Source organism: Hippoglossus hippoglossus, chromosome 9 (genome assembly GCF_009819705.1).
Source record: "Hippoglossus hippoglossus isolate fHipHip1 chromosome 9, fHipHip1.pri, whole genome shotgun sequence".
NCBI lineage: Eukaryota > Metazoa > Chordata > Actinopteri > Pleuronectiformes > Pleuronectidae > Hippoglossus > Hippoglossus hippoglossus.
Window position 1 is genome coordinate 3,387,024 of NC_047159.1, and position 19,968 is coordinate 3,406,991.

The 19,968-nt window shown below is 42.0% G+C and overlaps 2 protein-coding genes across 3 annotated transcripts; one reads left to right on the forward strand and one right to left on the reverse strand.

Moving 5' to 3' along the window:
- The first annotated feature begins 943 nt into the window (after positions 1-943).
- fbp2 (fructose-1,6-bisphosphatase 2) lies at positions 944-19,968 on the forward strand. 2 transcript variants are annotated; one of them, XM_034596204.1, is made up of 8 exons: positions 944-1,219; positions 2,497-2,659; positions 3,450-3,542; positions 4,501-4,641; positions 5,565-5,702; positions 9,114-9,233; positions 10,882-11,069; positions 19,949-19,968. In XM_034596204.1, exons 1-7 carry the CDS (start codon positions 1,047-1,049, stop codon positions 11,065-11,067), a joined length of 1,014 nt encoding a protein of 337 aa, XP_034452095.1. In that variant the 5' UTR covers positions 944-1,046; the 3' UTR covers positions 11,068-11,069; positions 19,949-19,968. The 2 variants fall into 2 exon arrangements, with proteins under 2 accessions (XP_034452095.1, XP_034452094.1); XM_034596203.1 differs by lacking the exon at positions 19,949-19,968 and having other exon boundaries at positions 10,882-11,238.
- ctsla (cathepsin La) lies at positions 11,940-16,746 on the reverse strand. Its single transcript, XM_034596205.1, has 8 exons — positions 16,617-16,746; positions 15,752-15,886; positions 15,550-15,672; positions 14,629-14,781; positions 13,393-13,617; positions 13,068-13,236; positions 12,739-12,856; positions 11,940-12,361 (listed from the first exon to the last, which is right to left on the reverse strand). Exons 2-8 carry the CDS (start codon positions 15,872-15,874, stop codon positions 12,262-12,264), a joined length of 1,011 nt encoding a protein of 336 aa, XP_034452096.1. The 5' UTR covers positions 15,875-15,886; positions 16,617-16,746; the 3' UTR covers positions 11,940-12,261.

The following is a 19,968-nucleotide window of genomic DNA, read 5'->3' on the forward strand; positions in this document are numbered from 1 at the left end:
AAAAAATCTGAAGAACCGTTCACTTAGACACAGATTCCCTGATTAGATTTGGAAGGTCAAAGGTCACAGCCTCTTGCACGTGACATCTCAAGTCGGGCTTTAGGTCGTTTCTTCAAATTTTGACCAGTTGTCACCAGGAATCAAAACTGATTCGATTTCAGTGGTCAAAAGTCACGATGATGAACTATGAGGTTGTAGTAAATGTATGTGGATTGAAATGGCTGAGACATACAACCACACACTGGTAATTCTAGTTAATGATATTTACTTTGAGTTTTTATTGACTTCAAGCCTAAAAATGCAACCTCCAGTATTTTGTAGGAATATTTATGTGTGTTTGTATATGTGTATTTTAAAGCGACAGAGTACACAGATGGATAGAAAAAGTTGCTTTGCTTTTTAGATTTAGTTTAATTTAAAGAATGAAAAGGTTTGAAGCCAGACTGTCGATACGAGTCGGAGGATAGTTCACCCAGTGGAGTTGACCTTTAAGCTAAAGGTCAGTGGAAGCTCACAGATCCCTAATGACATTTAAAGCAAACTTGAGCTGCTAAAACAGCTGCTTATAGTCTCTCAATATAAAACTCACATCCCTCTGTTTGTAAACAGCGTGTCGTTTAGCTCAGAAAAACCATAAATCAAAACTCATAAACAAAATAATAAAGCTCATATTAACATAAGAGCTGTGATGTTACCACAGTGCTGCTGTGTCACTGTTGACTAACATGTTGCAAACCTTTTTGACTGAATGGATAAAAGAGACCTGATGAGTTCTTGTCTGTGTGTTGGTCTCTACAGCTGATACCCGACACCCACCCACCCATCCCCAAATGCACACACACACACACACACTCAGTCGTCCACGTGGCTGCACACACACACACACACACACACACACACACACACACACACACTCACAAATAGATCCTCTGGCCTGGGTATGAAAAGCACTTGGCTGGTAATGAGGTCGCCCATTTACTGTCCGTCCTCCGCTTGGTGAACACGCAACCTGCCACCCGACCAGAAGGGACAGACGCAGCAGCAGCATGTCGGACCAGTCGGCCTTCGACACGGACGTGTGGACCCTGACCCGGTTCATCTTGGAGACCGGTCGCCAGGCCAAGGGAGCGACCGGTGAGCTGACCCAACTCATCACGGCCATTCTGACGGCCATCAAAGCCATTTCCTCCGCTGTGCGCAAGGCAGGCCTGGCCCACCTGTAAGTACTGATGTGTTTCATATATAACTGACTCATAGAAGGGACATCTACAATCAAACTCTATTAGCCTAAGTTGTTCTTTTACAATGAATAAAGTGACGATACTTTATTGACTAGTTGCTTGCATCCTAACTCAAAGAGGTCAGAGGTCAAGGTCCGCTGCCGAACAGCTGGTTCAGGTCAGAGGCTCGAAATGTTCCCTCCCTCTCTAGATTTAGGAGCAGAGAGCGATGATGTGTTTGTGTTCAGGAGTTTAGAACTCGTTGTTCCAGTTCTGGTTTCAACACCATCGAGGAGGTGGAACAATATGAACCGGTGTCTGGAGCTGGGAGAGGACGCGCTGCCCCGGTGGGAACAGGATGGAGAATGATGTGTGATTTAGGTGCATTTCAACACTGTGAACTTAGAGGCAGTCAAAGACTTCTGATGTAGTTTTCTTTGGGCCTGAAATCCACCAGCTCCTAAAGCGACACTGTGTAACGTTAACTGAGCAGCAGCGCCCCCTGCAGCCACGTGAAAACAAAGTCTATCAATGTGTTGAGCTCTGACTGCGTCGTCCCACTGAACTGAAACACAACTGAACGTTGGATTATTACCCATGATCCTCTGCTTCCTGAACCAGAAGAGCTGTAACAAATCCACCAAACTCAGTTTACAATTCTTCATATTTTCAAAGTTTCCTGCCGAATATTGGAGATAAACTCTGGTTTATAATAACTTCTGAGTGTTTTTAACTGATCTCAGTTCAGCTTCACTCTTCAACTGGAGCTGAATGTGACAGTTGAAGCTGTGACTCTCAGTCAGTTCTTCTCACAGGAGCTGGTACATAGAACAGACGTTCAGGGAATGAAGGAGGAAACTTTCTCCATGTTCACAATCACTAAACCAACAAACTAGTTTTAATCAAGCTGCTGGTTTAATGCAGAACAGTTGTATAGAGTTGATTTAAAAGGCAAAGTAACATTTTCTCGCTGATATTTGTTCATTTATACTGAAAATGTTCCATAAGAGGGAGAATAATGGATCTGTGCCAACTCATGAAGAATGAGTCGTTGTTCAGGAACTTTACCTCTCGTTGAAAGTATGTAACGAGCACAGATCCACATTGTTTGACACTGAAGAGAATAAACGCTCACAAACTGATGAGCTTTGTCCATTTGGATTTAAATGAAAATTCAGGGTTTGGGTTTTCAACCAGCTCTTCTTTCCAAACAGGCAAGTTGTCGCTTAATCCTTTTTCAATGTGCAAGACTAAAGCTTCTGATGGGTCCACGCAGGCAGGGCATGGCGGGCTCCGTGAACGTGACGGGGGACGATGTGAAGAAGCTGGACGTGCTGTCCAACGACCTGTTCATCAACATGCTGCAGGCGTCCTACGGCACCTGCTGCCTGGTGTCTGAGGAGAACGCGGAGCTCGTCATCACGCCCAAAGACAAGAGGGTGAGTGAGGAAGGCCAGTCGTTTAACACCCGTCCTCTAATTCACAAGTTATAGAGTCAATCAAAGTGAACGTTGGACATTTTAAAGGTCCAGTGTGTAAGATTTAGGTGAAAAGGATCTATTGGCAGAAATTAAAAATAATCCTAGTGATGTTTTTACTAGTGTGTTTCATCTAAATTGTATGAATTGTTGTTTTCTTTACCCAAGAATAAACCCTTTATATTTAAATACTTTATATTTACATCAGGAGAGGGTCCTCTCTACGGAGGCCGCCATGTTTTTTACAGTAGCCCAGACTGGACAAATTAAACCTTTTGAGTTTTTATAACTCAAGGCTTCCACAGGTTGTCTGTCATGTTTGGAAGGGGAGGGTGAGATGAGGGGTGTTCAGCTGCAACATGGCACTTCACCACTAGATGTCACTATATTCTACACACTGAACCTTTAACTCATTTGTGAAAAAAGCTGTTCACTCATTGTTACATCTGCCAAAGTGTGACTTTACACAATGCACACATATTACACACATGTAAGAAATGCATCCGCTGTCGAGACGTTGAAAAAATTGCTCAAACACTATTTTGCTGAGAATAACGAATGTACATCAAGTTTACATTTTAGAAAGTATCTGTGAACATAAATGAACGGCCTGTGTCGAGTTGTTCTGGTCGTTAACCACCGCTCACACTCCTTCATACCTGTCTCTCATTCACACACAGCGACGCCTCCAGCCGTCGGATCAGAGCAGCAGCTGCTCTAACGTCTTGTACTTGACTTGATTGTGTCACAGGGAAAGTACGTGGTGTGTTTTGACCCCCTGGACGGCTCCAGTAACATCGACTGCTTGGCCTCAATCGGCACCATATTTGCCATTTACAAACGGGTGAGTCCGACCTCGGCAAAGATTCACAAACCAGGCCGTCACTGAATATTGTGTGATCAGTGTTTTCCCTTTTGTTTGGAAAAAATATGAAAATGTAGAGAAGGGTTGTAGCAAATATTGAAAATAGTGTTTTTTTTGTTTGTTTTACTCCCATTTTTTTACTTGTACCATAAATCAACAGGTCAAGAAACTGACTCCAGACGTGATAAACAAACTAAATAACTATTCTGACTATTTGTAGATTGTGTAACTGTTTGTAATGTTGTCGGATGATTGTATGATTATATGTCTTTGGTCGTTTTTCCTCACTTTTTTCACTACTCTGATTATATTTATTTCAATAAAAATGATTAATTACATCTCAGCTATTTTAGATTTACAGCTAGTTAGTTACTTGCTCAAAAGTCAGAGAATAACATTAACAGAAATAATTTTGACGTAACAAAATTCATCACATTTTATGAAACATGCAGGTCTGTGAGATTTCAGAGTCAGACTTTTACACAGTGAAGACGTCACTGTATTAACTGTTAGTTCATCGTATCAATACTCAGCTGTAAAGTGCAGTTACACTGAGCAGACACAGGGGGGCGATGGTGTCCAGCTAATCCAGGTTTCAGTTTATTAAAGTGCAGCCGCAGAGAAGAAGTTTTATTTGGGGTTTTATTGTTATTTTCATTCTGTTTCATTCTGTTTGACAAAATTCATGTATTTTCTCACATGGTTCTTTTTCCTGTTTATTTATATGAAATTACATTTTATTTGTATAGTGCGAAATCATAACGTACCTTATCTCAAGGCACTTTACACAGTACGATTGAGACCGTACACAGAGAAACCCAACAGTTCCCACAACAAGCAAACCCCTTTATATCACTTTGATATTTTCAGGGTTTGTACAATCTGAATATTGAGCTTCTGCTTTTATGTGACGTGTCCTCTTTGATCTCCACCACAGATCTCAGAGGGGGAGCCCACAGAGAAAGATGCCCTGCAGCCGGGCAGCAACATCGTGTGTGCCGGCTACGCCCTGTACGGCAGCGCCACCCTGGTGGCCCTCAGCACCGGCGCCGGCCTCAACTTCTTCATGCTGGACCCTGTGAGTGTTTCTCTCAGAGGTCGCTGATCCTCTCTTTAATATTCTGCTCCACTGCCTCTGCCCTCATGTCTCACGCTACCAGTGTTCATGGTTTTATTGTCCAATAACTGCTTTAATTTGAGAAAAGAGACAATAACCTGTCAATCATTTATCCCGGTGCTGTGGTTTTGTGTGTACAATCGGATGTAGACGACTGTAAACACAGAAATTCATATGAACTTGGCAGAAGGTTTGAGCTGCATCCTCTGTCCTCAATTCAAAATAGGTTTAAAGTATTTTACACATTACAAAGGTGAAGTGAATCGTGTATTTCAGCCTGTTTCCTTGACCTGGAAACCCTGATTCAACCTTAGGGCAACCTGCCGCCAGAAGGTCGGTGGTTTGATTCCCAGCTTTAAGTCTTCATTCATTCTTTGGGCCAATACAGGACCACAAACCGTGCACACAGTGGTCCACAAGACTAAAATCACTTTATAAATACAGCCCTCTTATCCTCCTTCACACTCACACAAGGACTTATCTGTATCATGTTCTGCGTCTTGTTCCAGATTCAGATTTACCCACAAAAACAAGGAAAACAAGTGATTATTGGGGTTTTGACTTTAGTAAATCAGCTTTAGTTATTAAGGGAATGAATGAAAAAGTTCAGTTTAAGTTTGTGAGTAATGTTCTTGTTGTTGTTGTTGTGCACAGAGAATCCAGATTGTTGTGCTGTTTTTACACATGTTGTTCACCAGCCATGAGAAATCTGCTGAGATTCATGTTGTACCTTCAGTTTTAAACCTCTAAATTAATGTCATGATTTATCACATTGTTATGTTATTCTTCTTCTTCCCTCAGAACAAAAGTCAAACTTCAAATCTCTGCTCATCCAGTGAAAACGTTGTTTCTATCGACTCTTCATCCTGTTTTTTTTGTTTCAGGCCATTGGTGAGTTCATCCTCACCGAGAGGAACGTGAGGATCAAGCCGAAAGGAAAGATTTACAGCATGAACGAGGGCTACGCCAAATACTTCCACCCGTCCATGAATGAGTACCTGAAGCACAAGAAGTATCCAGAGGTGAGAGAGCATGTTAAACTAGAGTGGCACCAAGTAATAAACAAACTGTACCTCCGCCCAACAGTCCGCTTAAATTCAAACTGCAGCAAATTACACACACTCATAAATGTGTTTCCTCCAAACGAGCCTCTCTCATCAGGATCCATGAATTATTTTCTGGTAAATCAAAAGAAAACGTCCTGTCTCACAATGTAAAATTTAAAATCCTGGATCAGCCCCAAAGAATTAAGTCCCTGCAAAATTAAATGTTTCCTCTCACCCACACTTAGACATTTTTAGTTTGGATGAAGAACAGAGGGGGACATATCAATTAAATAAATATATCCACAGTAGTAAAGACCACAACTCCACCAAGTTTAGTGTAAATCAGTTGTGTAGATTTTGTGTTACGTTGCTGACGGACAAACAGACGAGGTTAAAACGTAACCTCCTTGTCTGGGTGATAACTAAACGACTTCTAGAGAAACTGTTTGAATCAGGTGATGCACACCTGCAAGTTTGAATGTTTCCAGGTTAATTTGAGCCAAAGTTGTGACTCGGATCAGTTCTTCTTTCATTTCTTTGCTTTGTGAGTCTCACTCTGCCAAGTGAAACTGTTTGGTGGAAATGAGTCGTGTGCTGAACTCAGACCAGACGCTGGATATCAAACTGAACTCTCACACTCATGTGAGTCCTGACAAAGCGTCTGACCGAGTTTACACCAGAACATTGCGTCTGAGCTGGATGTTCAAACGGTATCAAAATTAAGTTAAGCAGAAACTATGTTTACTCTGTTTTTCTCAAAGTAATTTACCGGTCCAGCCTTATTCTTAAAATTTAAGAGGTAGGTAAAATAAAAATAAACTTTAACCACTTTGTTTAATATTTAGTTTCTATTTTTATGTACAAAAGTGACAATCAAGTGATGATATATTTGGAAAGTGAACAGATTATAAGTATTTTCACTGTTTTTTAACTTCGCACTTTGAAATCTTTGAATGAAATGAAGGTACAACAGTGAAACACAGTTTAAATGTTGCACAGCTTCCCTGTTGGAACAAACACATCATATTGTGAATTAAAGGAACATTTAAGGTGTAAATCTCGGGAGCATCGTGCAGGTACAACAGGAAGAGGTGAGCAGACGTTAAACATGTGATGAGTGCCGGGTCAGACAGGACGGAGCACGTCAGCTCGGTCAGCTGAGCTGCAGGATGGTGACACGCTACAGAAAACATCCTGTTCCTCAGAAAACTGCTGCAGCATCTCATCTGGAAACACATGCACACTCAGCGATTCTGCAGCACCAGTGTGTTTGGACATCAGCGTCCGATTCGTCAGTTTTACCGAAGCTTTAAAGCTTGAATCCGCAAAACTCAGATTCGTGCATGAAAATGGAAAATATTATTAGAAATGTTGCCACACTCTCAAAAAGCTCCATCCGCTGAAGACTCATCATCGTGTTCCTCTTCTCAGCATCATGACGGAGCACAAAGCACCAGCATCTCCCCAGTGACCACAGATAAGGTTTGCATGAGGTTATGAAATGACACCAGCCGGTCTCATGTGTGAATGTAAAAGTAAATGAGAAAAAACCCAAAGGGAAGTTTAGATTCCAGTAAAGTGGACGTTTTAATTTGAGTTTCCTCGGCATCGTTCATTTCTGTTCTTTTCAACACCCTGATGCTCAGTTTCTGCTTCATCACATGATGAAAGATAATGTCTTCACCACAGGTTCCAAATGCAAAGTCACGAACAACACGAGTTTGGAGAAATCCTCACAATATAATAATATACATTCTTTTCTATTCTACAAATTATTTTGTGACTTCCTGAAAACAAATCCCCAAATTTCCTTTTCTCAAACAAGCTGCACAACCACTGACTGTGTTGATTAAACCTGTTAGAGTCACAATATTATATGTAGAATAAGATCCAAATTCAATGTCGTGAACCTCAAAAATGATTTTAACAGGTGATATGAATGAAATATTCAGTTACTACTAAAGAATTAAAGACATCTAAGTTATTTTTTTAACCGACAAATCCTCTGGAAAGCACAGAGTAAATTATCTTTTAAACATTTTCTTATTCGTGAGTTTTCCTCGTTGCCATCAGGACCTTGTTATGTTTTACCTGCTTGTTAAACTAAACGCTAATTTAAATCCTTTATCTCCTCTGCAATCTGTCTTTTAAATGGTTCATACATTTTTTTTAAAATGTATTCTCATATACTCTTCTCCCTCATATCTTGATTCTTGTGTTCGTCAGTTGTTGTTCGTTGAAAAGAACCGATCCACCTGATCAGTTCTTATCGTTCAGCTCCAACAGATTCAGACAGATTCAGACTTGTCTTTTGTTTGAAGATCATTTGTTTTTCCCGTTAAAAAAACTTTTCTCTGCACTTTTTCTTCTGGTTTTATTCACTTTCTTCACTTTTGGAAGTTTCTCGCTGCCTCCACCGTGAACATCTGGATGTGTTTGTGTTGTTGTTGCGTATGGTTTCAGGAAACACACAGACACACACACACACCCCTCCCTCATGATGACTGAGGTGTGACTCAGCAAACACATGACTCTTTATCACGCTGTTCCAGTCTGAACATGAAGCTCAGTTCAGGGAAACTCAGATTCTGCTCAGTAGAGTTCTCGGACTGTCGGTGACTGAGACAAATGGAACATGATGTATTTCCCGCAAATAAACCGGTTCGCTCTCTGAAAGTCCGCTTGTCAAACCAGTCGCTGATCTTCTGCTCGTCAGCCAGTTTCTTTAGGTTTGTGTAAAAGCACTGCTCCCCTGTCTTCAGCAGGTTTAGAGAGTGTGTGTGTGTGTGTGTGTGTGTGTGTGTGTGTGTGTGTGTGTGTGTGTGTGTGTGTGAGTGTGTGCGTGCGTGCGTGCGTGCGTGCGTGCGTGTGTGTGTGTCTGGCTGTTGGACTTTGGCCTGTTTGTTGTTTGCTGTTCAGTTTTCCTCTGCAGGTCGTGATCTCTGACGGGAGCAAATCTGCTGTGGTTGCGACTCTGACTCGAAGCTGCCTCCCTGCTCGGCCTTTATATCACATGTATATGATTAATAAACCTGATTAATAATGTTTCATAACTATAAACTATACAGGGAAAAGAAAATGTGTGTTTAAAACCTGCTGCATCAATCACTGTGAAACAACTAAATCTGTATGTAGCTAGTTTTCTTCGGTGCAAAGATGGACAGAAAGATAGATGGATAGATGACTTGAGTCCTTTTTCTATCTGTGGATTATAAAAGTCCCTTCAGATAATAAGTTGTTAAATGATCCGTTATCACACTGACTTGATAACGTGGAGAATCAAAGTGAATCAGAACAACTTTGATGGATGTGAAACACCGACCTCTCTGGTAGAAACACGTTGGTTAAATGAACACTAACATTTGAACGTGTCCTCCTGTCCTGCAGGACGGCAGCCCTCCCTACGGGGCTCGGTATGTGGGCTCCATGGTCTCAGATGTTCACCGCACCATCGCCTACGGAGGAATCTTCTTGTACCCAGCCAGTGAGAAGAGCCCGAAGGGAAAGGTAATCAAAGACCTCCATGAAAACAGATGATGTCCGGTACTGTGCAACTTATTAACACTTACTAAACCTCTTAGTAAATCACAGACCGACCCCATGTGACCTCAGGACTCCATGTGTTCCTCCAAGTACATACTGTACTGGACCTGCAGTGTTCAGGCTCATCTCATAATAACCCGTCAGTGACATTAACACTGAACATCGACACAAGCTGCTTCTTATCATCACCAACACCTAAACATATGTCTTCACATGTCAGATCGCCTCATGGTAGAGTAGAAGTAGAAATGAAATGAGAAATGAGTCCAACTGTTCCCTTAAAGTGAAGCTGCAGCAAATTTCACACAGTCAGTTGTGTAGTTTTTTGTGTGATCCTGCCGACAAACAGGAATCTAAACCTAACCGGAGGAGACCAGTGACCCAGACTGGAGAGTGAATGGTGGGAGTGGTGAGTCACAGGTCGGGTCAGGACGTCCGGTGACGCAGTTTTCTTCGGTCCACGTCAGAGCGTCCGTCTCAGCTCCAACACTGTGGTGTTCTCAGTGGTTTCCTGCAGCAGGATCAGTCCAGTTGTGATCAGCTGTTGGTTCTAACCTGGACACAGTAGGAACTTAACTCTGCTGGTTGAGAAACTGTGCAGCACCTGACGTACTCAGGCTGGTAACTGACTCCCTGACATGTGATGACTCACTGGGATCCTCGCTGCACTGCAACCTGAGCCGAGAGTTGTTTTTCTCGCCCGGTGATAAATAAAGCTCAGAGACAGTTGAAGCAGCTCGAGCAGATAAAACCTCTCACACAGTTTCCCTCTGGAGTCTGGGACCTGTTTATCATGAACATACTGAAATGATTTACAGCTGAAGGTATTTTATCAATAATCAATGATATGAGCGTGTAGAGCACGTTGTTTACAGAAGTGGATCCCAGTTTTTGTGTGATCCGACCAACTGACCAACCAACCAACCAACTAACTAACCAATAAACCAACCGACCAACCAACCAACCAACCAATCGACCAACTGACCAACCAACCAACCAACTAACCAATAAACCAACCGACTGACCAACCAACCAACCAACTAACCAATAAACCAACCGACTGACCAACCAACCAACCAATAAAACAACTGACCAACCAACCAACCAATAAACCAACCGACCGACCGACCAACCAATAAAATAAATAAGTTTAAGTGAACAGTAAAAACATTTTACTTATATTAATATAAAACCTATTGTTTGACCTGCTGCACACTGACAGATAATAATTCATATAGAAACAATAGTTTCTAACTTGTGTGTAACCTTGGAAACCCCCCCCACCCCCCACCCGAAATAACTTTCACACTTCATTCAGCTCTCACTGGGAAGTGAACCTGTGTAAACTCAGCCACCATGAAAGAATATTTAGAGCAACCAGCAAACAATTAGTATCAGATCTTCACCTTTTACTTCTTTTTATGTTCATAGTTCAATGATGGTGATGCAAAAATAAATCTAATTTACGTGTTGTTTCGTTTTCAATTTTATATTATGGCTCAAAAACCTTTTGAGTTCAGTCAATAAATTCTAATCTAAAATGAATTTTTGCTTCATATTTGTGCAGGAAACTAAAGTGAATGTTTTTTCATTATGATGTTTCCCCTCAAAGCTGCGGCTGCTGTACGAGTGCAACCCCATCGCCTTCCTCGTGGAGCAGGCGGGGGGCCTCGCCACCACCGGCTCCCAGCGGGTCCTGGACGTGCAGCCCGAGGGGCTCCACCAGCGGGTGCCCTTCGTGGTCGGCTCCTGTGACGACGTCAACGATTACCTGTCCTTCGTCAAGAAGTTCCCATGAAGTGTTTAAGACGCTTTGATATAAGCAGACAAGTTATTACTTTTGAATTATCAAAATATTAATAATAAACCGAGTCTGAAAATAGTTTCAAACTGCAAATTGTTGAAGAATTCATCAAATGACTGATCATATTGTATATAAACATTAAACGTACACTATTTTCCACAAGAACAGAATTATTTTATTTATTGACCCAGAATTTAAAAAAAAAAGTTAAAATGTCAAAGAACCAAGACGTGAAATCTGGAATATATGAAGAATCCATATTTCCTCTGGATATTTTTCTCCGAACGTTTAAACTATTAAATAGAAATGGTAGTTTTCACAGTTTTATATCATTGTATTTGAGTTTTTGATCAACTGTCAGACAAACCAAGAAATTTCAAAAAATATTTGTGAACAATCCGCATCATTTTCTTTGGAGACTAAATGTTAGTTTAATCAAACAATTGTTTTATTCAATCAAAACTGGAAGTAAATCATTTAACCTAATACCTTTAGGACTTTAGTTTGAGAACAAGCTTATCATCTATATATATGGTTTTACAGATTTGTGGTCATGAATCGACACCATTGTTGTGTGGTTGTTAATCCTATAAGATGCTCACAGTACCAGACATGAGGGGGAACAGCTGAGAGCGTGTGACTCCGACATGTGGGACTAACACACTGGAGTTAAAACTGTGAAATGAAATGTTGGGGTTTAATTTGAGACTCGGAAATTAATGAAACAAGTTGATTTCTGCCCAAACAAACACTTTCTATCAGTGCTGGTGTCTGAGTGAGTAAATCAACAGAATCATGGTCTCAGTTTCAACCTCATCTATAAAATCATCAAAAAATACTTTAACACAAAGTCCAAAACAGCCAAGTAGTGTTTCACAACTTTAATTGATCACAGTAAAAGTAGAAAAAAATCATTTACAATGACAGAAGCAAGTGTTGGTTGTATCACTCAGCTGGCAGCATACACATATTTACAAAGAATAAAACACTGAACTAAAATCTTTTTTCAAAACAAATTAAAGTTGCATTAGATCAGCCAAAAACAAAATGGCGCCATTTTCCTAAAAAAAACAAAAAACGGTGTTTCTTCTCATAAAACGTAAACGCGTCGCTCGGACGGGAGCCGCGTCGCTCGACTCCGGTCGAACTATTGCAATAAAAACTCTAAGAGGCGGAGCTGTGCTAACGTTAGACCAGAGGGTAACTGGCGGCCGTCGCAATGCCACAGTGGTTCTTCCTGTCTTTGGCCATGTAGATGTAGCCTTTGTCTCCCCACTTCTCGCCCCAGCTGCAGGAGGAAAGACAACATGTCAGGGAAATGACATTGATGGATTTGATTAGTTTAAAACAGTAGTTTTTCTGTATCACAAAATATCTAAATATATATATAAATGTGAGTTTGAGACGTCGTTGAGGTTCTAAAAGTAGAATGAAAATCCTGTTATATTTTTTCTAGTCTGCCTTTCCCCCCCACATAAAACTAAAGCTCAACAAAAACAAAAAACCTCACATGAAACAAACATTCACTGTTGCATAGCAGCTGGGTTTAGAGGTTGTGAGCTAATGCTAATTAGCTGTAAAAATTAATAATCAAAATGCTTCTAACAGAAAAAAGACACAGGAGTTTGAAACAACAGAGTTTAGGTTTTTTCTTTTTTTACTGACCTGTTCTTGACAATCCAGAATTTCTTGCCCATCTTATCTTCTCCCTCGAAACCATAACCCACCGCCAGCACGCCGTGGTCCAGCTCCTCGCTGCTGCACTCCTTCTCGTAGTAGATTCCTACAATATGCAACAATCCAGACGGTCACAAGTTCATCCTGCAATAACGGATTCATTTACAGAACCAGAAGTTACTGAACACTGTCATTTTTTGCTACTCAATGACAGCAAGTCCTGTATTTTTAGAACCTTTATCTTTGTTTTCATCTAACACATCATTAGAATGAATTCGTCTTTCACAGCCTCCTACTTCAAAAAACTAAGGACTGACCTGATTGGTAGAACTGGAAGGATTCGTGTCCGGCGTCAATGGCCACAGACACTGGACCCACAGACGCCACGGCCTTCATCAGAGCGTGCTCCTTGCCGCTGGGGACGTCAACAAAGCCGGTGTCGTTGGCCGAGTTGTACAGGGGGTCGTAGTGACACGGTTGGTCGTCCTGGAGGAACGAGGTGAACAGGATGTTTTGGTAACGACACAGAACAACAGATCCAAAATGTCACGGTCATCACTTCATGTGGAAATGAGCAGATCAATAAAAAGGTCTTTAGTCTACGCCTCCTGGACTTTGTGCTCTGTCCCACGAGTTACGTACCGTCCCCGTGTACGGGTAGGAGTCTTCAGAGTCCAGGCCCTGGTTGTCAGTGACGTACTGGAAGGCCTGGTCCATCAGGCCGCCGCCGCAGCCCTCGTTGCCCTCGGGCCTGGAGCAGTCCACCAGGTTCTGTTCACTCAGCGACACCAGTTTGCCGGTCTTCCTGAACTGTTGACCCTCCAGAGCGCCGGTGGTGCTGAACGCCCAGCAGGAGCCGCACTGACCCTGCAGAGAGAGGACGGGTGGAAACATGAAGCCTGGATGAGGAGAATTTTACCTAATGAAGTTATCCTAACGTCCTATGGTGACTCATGTTGATTTCGACAATGGCATAAAGTTGCCTTGTTATGCAAATATGTGTCATTGTTACTCCTCCACTTTATTATACTTTGTTTTTCAGTCATTTATATACGTCGTTCTAATGTCACGGTCCGTATCTCTTGTACTTTCTGGAGTCGGGGAAACGAAACTTCACTGTGAGCTGCACTTCAGCACTTAGACTTGTTGTGTATGACGCTGTTTGCCGCACTGCAGAGATCCTGTGGAACAGGTTTCATCTTACAGACTGTTAATGTACACACGGAGGGTGGGGGGGGGGGGGGGGGGGGGGGGGGGGGACACAGTGTACAGTCAGTGTGTGAAGCAGCCTGATAAGAACAACCCTCGACTGGTCACCTTATCTGCCTGTTCAGGCAAAACATTTACTTCAGTGGACAGTTGGTTAATTTGTGTCGAACCAAGATGAACGAACTTAAACGTTACGTCTCCTCAGCGTGAACGAGGTCACGGCTTCGTGTCTGCTGTCATTCTGACACGTTTAAAATAAGAGGTTGAGTGTTTACGTCACCTGAGTTTCTATTATTGTAACAACAAATGAGCAGAACATCTGAACCAGTGTTTAAGAAAAGTCACTGACATTTTGTACTTTTATTAATATTAATGAAAAACAATTTTACTGATTCAACAATGTAGAAAAGATTTGTATTTTTGTTTTGACTCTGATGTGAATAATCTACTTTCTCAAGTTCTATAGACTTGGTTGTATCTGTGTTGTCTTTTTATTTATAATAAAGTTTAAACTGGTTTGTGCACTTCTGCTTCCTGAAAAATCTGGTGTCGCTGCCACGTTACCAAACCCTGTTTACAGTCAAACTCGTGGCTCCTGACGTGAACCACACCTAGACGGGGCGTCACAGGTGTGACTGTCAGAGGCTGCAGAGGAAACAACATGTGTACCTGGTCCTTGACGGGGGTGACGTAGCCCTTCTCCCTCCAGTCCACGGCAGACGGGGCCGTCATGAAGTTGGGCTCCATGAACAGGGAGCCCGTGAACTTCCTCTGCGTTTTGAGCTTGTAGCCGTTCATGATCTGCCTGAACTCCTCGTGGGTCTGTGGGACGACACGGTGACATGAGGAAGTGACACAACGACAAAAGGTTTCACTCACAGCAGAGACACAGGAGCAGCTGGGGTTCAGGGGGTTTCTCCAGAGGGGAATCCTGTGATTTAAGTTGCAGCTGTGTCGCAAATCTGGTTTTAATACTCAGTGATATTAGTATAACCCTGAGCAAATACTTTTAATTTGTTAATCTTGTCACACTTCCAATATAATACACAAACACTGCTCGCCCTACATTTCTCTTCTATATCATCTCATCTCTATTTCCCGACTTCAGCTTGAGCCTCACATGAGATAAAATCCACTTTTTGTTTTGTTGTTGACATTTCCCTGGTTTTGTAAATCTTTTAATCTTAATATCTCCCAAACCCCCCCCCCCCCCAACTTGCTGGTGTTAAGTTTGATAACTGGGCGTGACTGGGTGTTTGCTATCAGGGCCCTGAGGCTCTGGAACTCCTTGTCAGGGGAGATTAGACTCGCCAGCACTCAAACTTGTTTTCAAATCATTGCTTGAAAACATATTTTATAGGAATGTCTAATTTTTAACGAATTTGTTTTTAATACTTGTTTTAATTCCATTTATCTAGATAAGTGCTACAGGTTATTTATGAAACTCAAACTAATTAAACTGCTCCATCTTCTCTTTCCAGCTTGTAGCACTTGTGTTAAAGTTATTAAAGTTCTTTGTGTCTTTGTAAAGACCTAAGTTGTGTGTGTACCAGTGAGACATGGGTCTGCGTGTTGACAGTGTGACTTTACCATGTCTCCGAAGTGGTTCATGCCGAGGCGGAAGGAGTGTGTGCCCATGGAGTGCTCCAGGTTGTGCAGCTCAATCTTCTGCAGGTTCTTCTCCCAGACCATCCTCCTCCAGCCTTCCTCCTTCTGCAGAGAACCACAGTTTAAGAGCTTTGCCTGCAGAGCGGTCGAACACCGGAGAGGGAGAGGGAACAAGGGATCTCACCTCGTGGTATTTCTTACTGTGCCAGCTCTTCCACAGATCCCAGTGCTCGTTCAGCTGGGCGTCCAGAACCGGGGCGGAGAGGACCGAGCTCAGACAGGCGGTCAACACCAGGAGGGGCAGCATCGTGGCGTCCTGCTGCAAAACAACCAGTAAACAAGGGTGAATCACTGGTGGAGGCCTGGAGCTGCATTACAACACACACACACACACACGTCTTTATTCTCTGTGCACAACAACAGACAAGTCATGGTTCGAATCCCCACCCCCATCACATGTTGACATGGCTCCCACTGACACATGAGAAGATAAAGCTGGGATGTGGATCACCACAGTATTTGGATGTGCCTGCAGGAAACAGTTTGTTCTCTGGAGTCTTGGCCACATCCCAGAATTTAAGCCCAGTCACGGGATCGAGCCGAGGACGAGGCCTGGACGCTGGGGAACTGAGAACCGGGAGGGGGGGGGGGACTCAACCAAAACCCCAGAAAAAACTCATTTTAAACAGGGTGTCGTTTTCAGGGTTCGATCCACAGGTCGAGGGATGTTTCTCCCTTTTTTTTAAAGCACAACCGTGAGAAAGAGGCGAGGGACGGCTGCTGCTTCGGGGGGGGGGGGGATGAGGACAAAGAGCCGAATGAAACAAAATGGCTCGGGCTGGAGGACGATCACAACAAATGTCCACATTCCTCATCCTGACAACAAATCAGGGCGAGAAACTGGCTTAAATGGACCTTTTCAAAATGGAGCCCGCGATGAGTCCAAAACCCCGAAGGAATAAAACCCATGAATAACAGTTCAGGTCAAAACGTCTCATTCACAAGTTCCAGAGTAAAAGTTACATAAAAACCAGAGGATCGAATCTTACTGTGAATCTGTTGTTGTCGAAGAAGAAGAAGAAGAAGAAGAAAATTATCTGGAGAGACTCGAACACATCGTTTATAAAGCCGCTGAGGCACCGCCCCTCGAGCTCGCTGATTGGTCCGCTCTTTGTTTTTGTCAGCACCAGGCCCCGCCCCCGACGAGTGACGCCACCGCGGCAGCACGTGACTGCTCCTGAGAAGAATGAACTTGTTTTTCTCTGCGTTTAAAACACGATTTATTCAATTATTGTAACTTGTTTGAACTTGTTTTCATTCATTCAATTCATTCTTCATATCAGTGCAAAGCTTTACTGTTTATTATCTGTATATACATTTATCTACATATTTTCATACGCTATAGTATTTATTCATCTGCTGCTACCTGGTCCTGTTTATATATTCTTATTCACTTCAACTGTACATACTGTATTACTACCTCAATGCACTTCAATCACTTTAATCATTCAGTATTTATCTACGTTCCTAAAATCAGTTTTCACAGCCGTTGTCCTGTTCATCGTCCTTTTACATTCATATACACTTCTCATACTCTTTCATTTGATCTGTACGCAGACATTGCACTGATGTCATTGTTGTTTTCTTTCATGTTTTTACTTTTACTCCACGTGCCTTTGATTCGCCCTCCGGGGACAAGTAAGGTTGTTTTTGAATTTGAATTTCTGATGCCGAGAGCTCAACAAAGAGCAAAATAAGAAAAACAAGTTCATCACTTTGACGACACGTGCTCCAAAAAGTGTGTGCTCATTGTCTGCAGCAGGTCTGAGCGTTTGTTGCCACTGGAGACAGCGAGGTATGGAGGTGGAGCAAAACCCATTACAACACTGTCACAGGGCCGCTCCAGGGCCTGCGCAGAATTTGACCCTCAACCCCAAAGGAAGTAAACAAACAAACGCTTAGATAAGTAACATTCGAATACATGTAACACATGTTTTTAAGTAACGCTTCACCATGACTCTGCTCTATTTCTGTCTGTGTACTTTTACAGGTTCATAGGACTGTGAGGCTACAACACACATTTCATCGAAGTAATCAATTTATAATACAGTGAATAAAAAGTTACAAATTCCCATCATTGTTCCCTGAAGCACAAGTTCACATATCTAATAGATTTTTTGGGATATTGACTTTAAATTCACAGAAAACTGTGGAGATGAGCAAATAAAAACACTGGAGGAGTTGTTACCAGCTCAGTTTCTACAGTCGTTATAATAAATGTTTGTCCTCACCAGGTTTATCCAGACAGATGCAGCTGCAGGGAAATAAGAGACGACTCCACGTTTATGTTAAATCTGCATCCAGAGTCTGTTCAACTGTTGAAAGTTCATTTTGTTTGAACATGTACCTATAAATAGTAAAACTCTTGTGTCGGTCTCTTATTTTGGTCCGAGCTGGACACGCGTGGCCTTTGACTTTCTGCAGTAATTTGATCTCATGAACAACAGGTATAACCGACAGGTGCAGATGTTTAGAAAAAGCAGAAGTAGATTTCTTTTGTCATGGGATTCATAAGAAGCACGTTTACTTTTGTAAATGTGCACGATAAAGACCACGGAGGAGGAAAGTGCTTCCATTGAATATATTTAGGGTTTGAAAATAAATGATTTCTCTGAGACAATAGCGTCTCCTGTCCGTCTGTCTACATTATGTCCATGAGTCTAAATATGTCAGTGTAGATTATTTCTGAAATCCAGACCCTGTCCTCACACCACCCTGTTTCTGAACCTGATTCCTCACACGTAACCAGGTTTCTTGAGGGCAGGTACACAACGTACTGATTAACTCACACTAAAGTCAAAGTTACACAACAAAGCAGAACTCAGGTCGACATCTTTCAGGACGTTTATGACATAACTCTGTCATGTGTGAGCTCTTTGCTGCTGCAGGAGCCTGAGACAGATTATTGAACAGGTCCAGGAGCTTCCTGGGGTCATGGAGATCTGAGGGTCTCACCCCCCCCCCTTTATGTTTTCATTGCTACGAAGGAGATTTAGATGGAAGCTGAACTATTTCCAGCCTGTTCCTTGTGTGACGTGTTTCCACTGAGACTGAAGCCGCCTGACGACGACAAAGTCGAACCCTCACAGAACAGATAAGATCCTTCATATTATCAGCGATGGTCAATGTGTTCATCGTCACGTCGCGTCACGACTTCCTGAAACAACATCTGCGCTCATCAGGGTCGATAATCATGTGACTGAGAAACTGATCAAACACATTGTTCACGACTTCAGGACCAAACCTTTTGTTTTGAAGGTGTGATGCTCTTTTACTGTGATAAGGACGTCTGAGGTGGAAATTATTTACAGTAAGTATATTTACTCAATGTGAGAGAACTTAATATTTAACTTTAATTTAATATGTATTCAGTCAGCCGACACAACTCATATATAAATACAATATTAGATTAAACTAAACTAAGTGAAACTAAAAATAGTAAAATGTTGCTTTCAGTTATTTCAGCGTGATAAATTAATATATATAGATTATAATAACACTGTAAAAATTTGATAAAATATTGCTAATTTACATTTAAAGTTTATTTTGCTGATTATATTTCTGTATTTATTTTAAATTAAACGTTAAAGTGTTTCTTCCACCCGTATTGACCCAGTTTCTCTATCATGAGACTGGAACCTGCTCCGGCTTCATATCCACTGAACAATGTAAACGTCGTATCAAGCTTTGAACCTCAATCTTGAAAAGAGTAAGTGTGTTTCCCAAAATGTAGAAATAAAACATATTTTACATTAATTATCCCAAGTTTAAAAGTACTCAACATATATATTAAATACCACACAGAGATATGACTCATTTACATCTGGTCCATGTGATGAACGATGTCTGAAGTTGTCACATGTCTCTGGTGCAACTGTCGTCAGGTCATCACGGCCTCCGAGTAAAAATACATCTTTTCCCCACATTAGCAGAAAAGCAGAGAACAGACTGACTCCTGCCGTTACCCCCCCCCCCCCCCCCAGCTGCACTGGTTTCTGCTTATCGAGTGGTTATACTGTCGGCTGTGGTGGAAGAAGCGCTGACTAATTCAACTGGGTGTCATCCGCATGGCAGTGTGTCCCAATAATGTTTCCTAATGGAAGCATGTAGAAGGTGAATGAAATTGGGCCGAGCACAGAACCCTGAGGAACACCGTGATTAACTTTAATGTGCACATATGATGGTGGACTATGATCACAACAAGACTTCCTGATATGCAATATGTCTCCTCACATATTCAACCATTACCGACAATAACTCCTCCATTCATTTGTCATCGCTGCTCCCTTCATCTCTATTAGATATTTTCTTATGTACAAATACTTTTACACACTTTTCCAT

Bases quoted from the DNA above. Each gene is read 5' to 3' on its own strand.
- fbp2 (XM_034596204.1), top strand. From the start codon at position 1,047: ATGTCGGACCAGTCGGCCTTCGACACGGACGTGTGGACCCTGACCCGG. The intron at 2,660-3,449 runs GTGAGTGAGGAA...ATTGTGTCACAG, and splicing joins TCACGCCCAAAGACAAGAGG to GGAAAGTACGTGGTGTGTTT. The intron at 5,703-9,113 runs GTGAGAGAGCAT...CCTGTCCTGCAG, and splicing joins AGCACAAGAAGTATCCAGAG to GACGGCAGCCCTCCCTACGG.
- ctsla (XM_034596205.1), bottom strand. From the start codon at position 15,874: ATGCTGCCCCTCCTGGTGTTGACCGCCTGTCTGAGCTCGGTCCTCTCC. The intron at 12,857-13,067 runs GTCAGTCCTTAG...TGCATATTGTAG, and splicing joins CTTCCAGTTCTACCAATCAG to GAATCTACTACGAGAAGGAG. The intron at 12,362-12,738 runs GTCAGTAAAAAA...TTCCTCCTGCAG, and splicing joins TTCTGGATTGTCAAGAACAG to CTGGGGCGAGAAGTGGGGAG.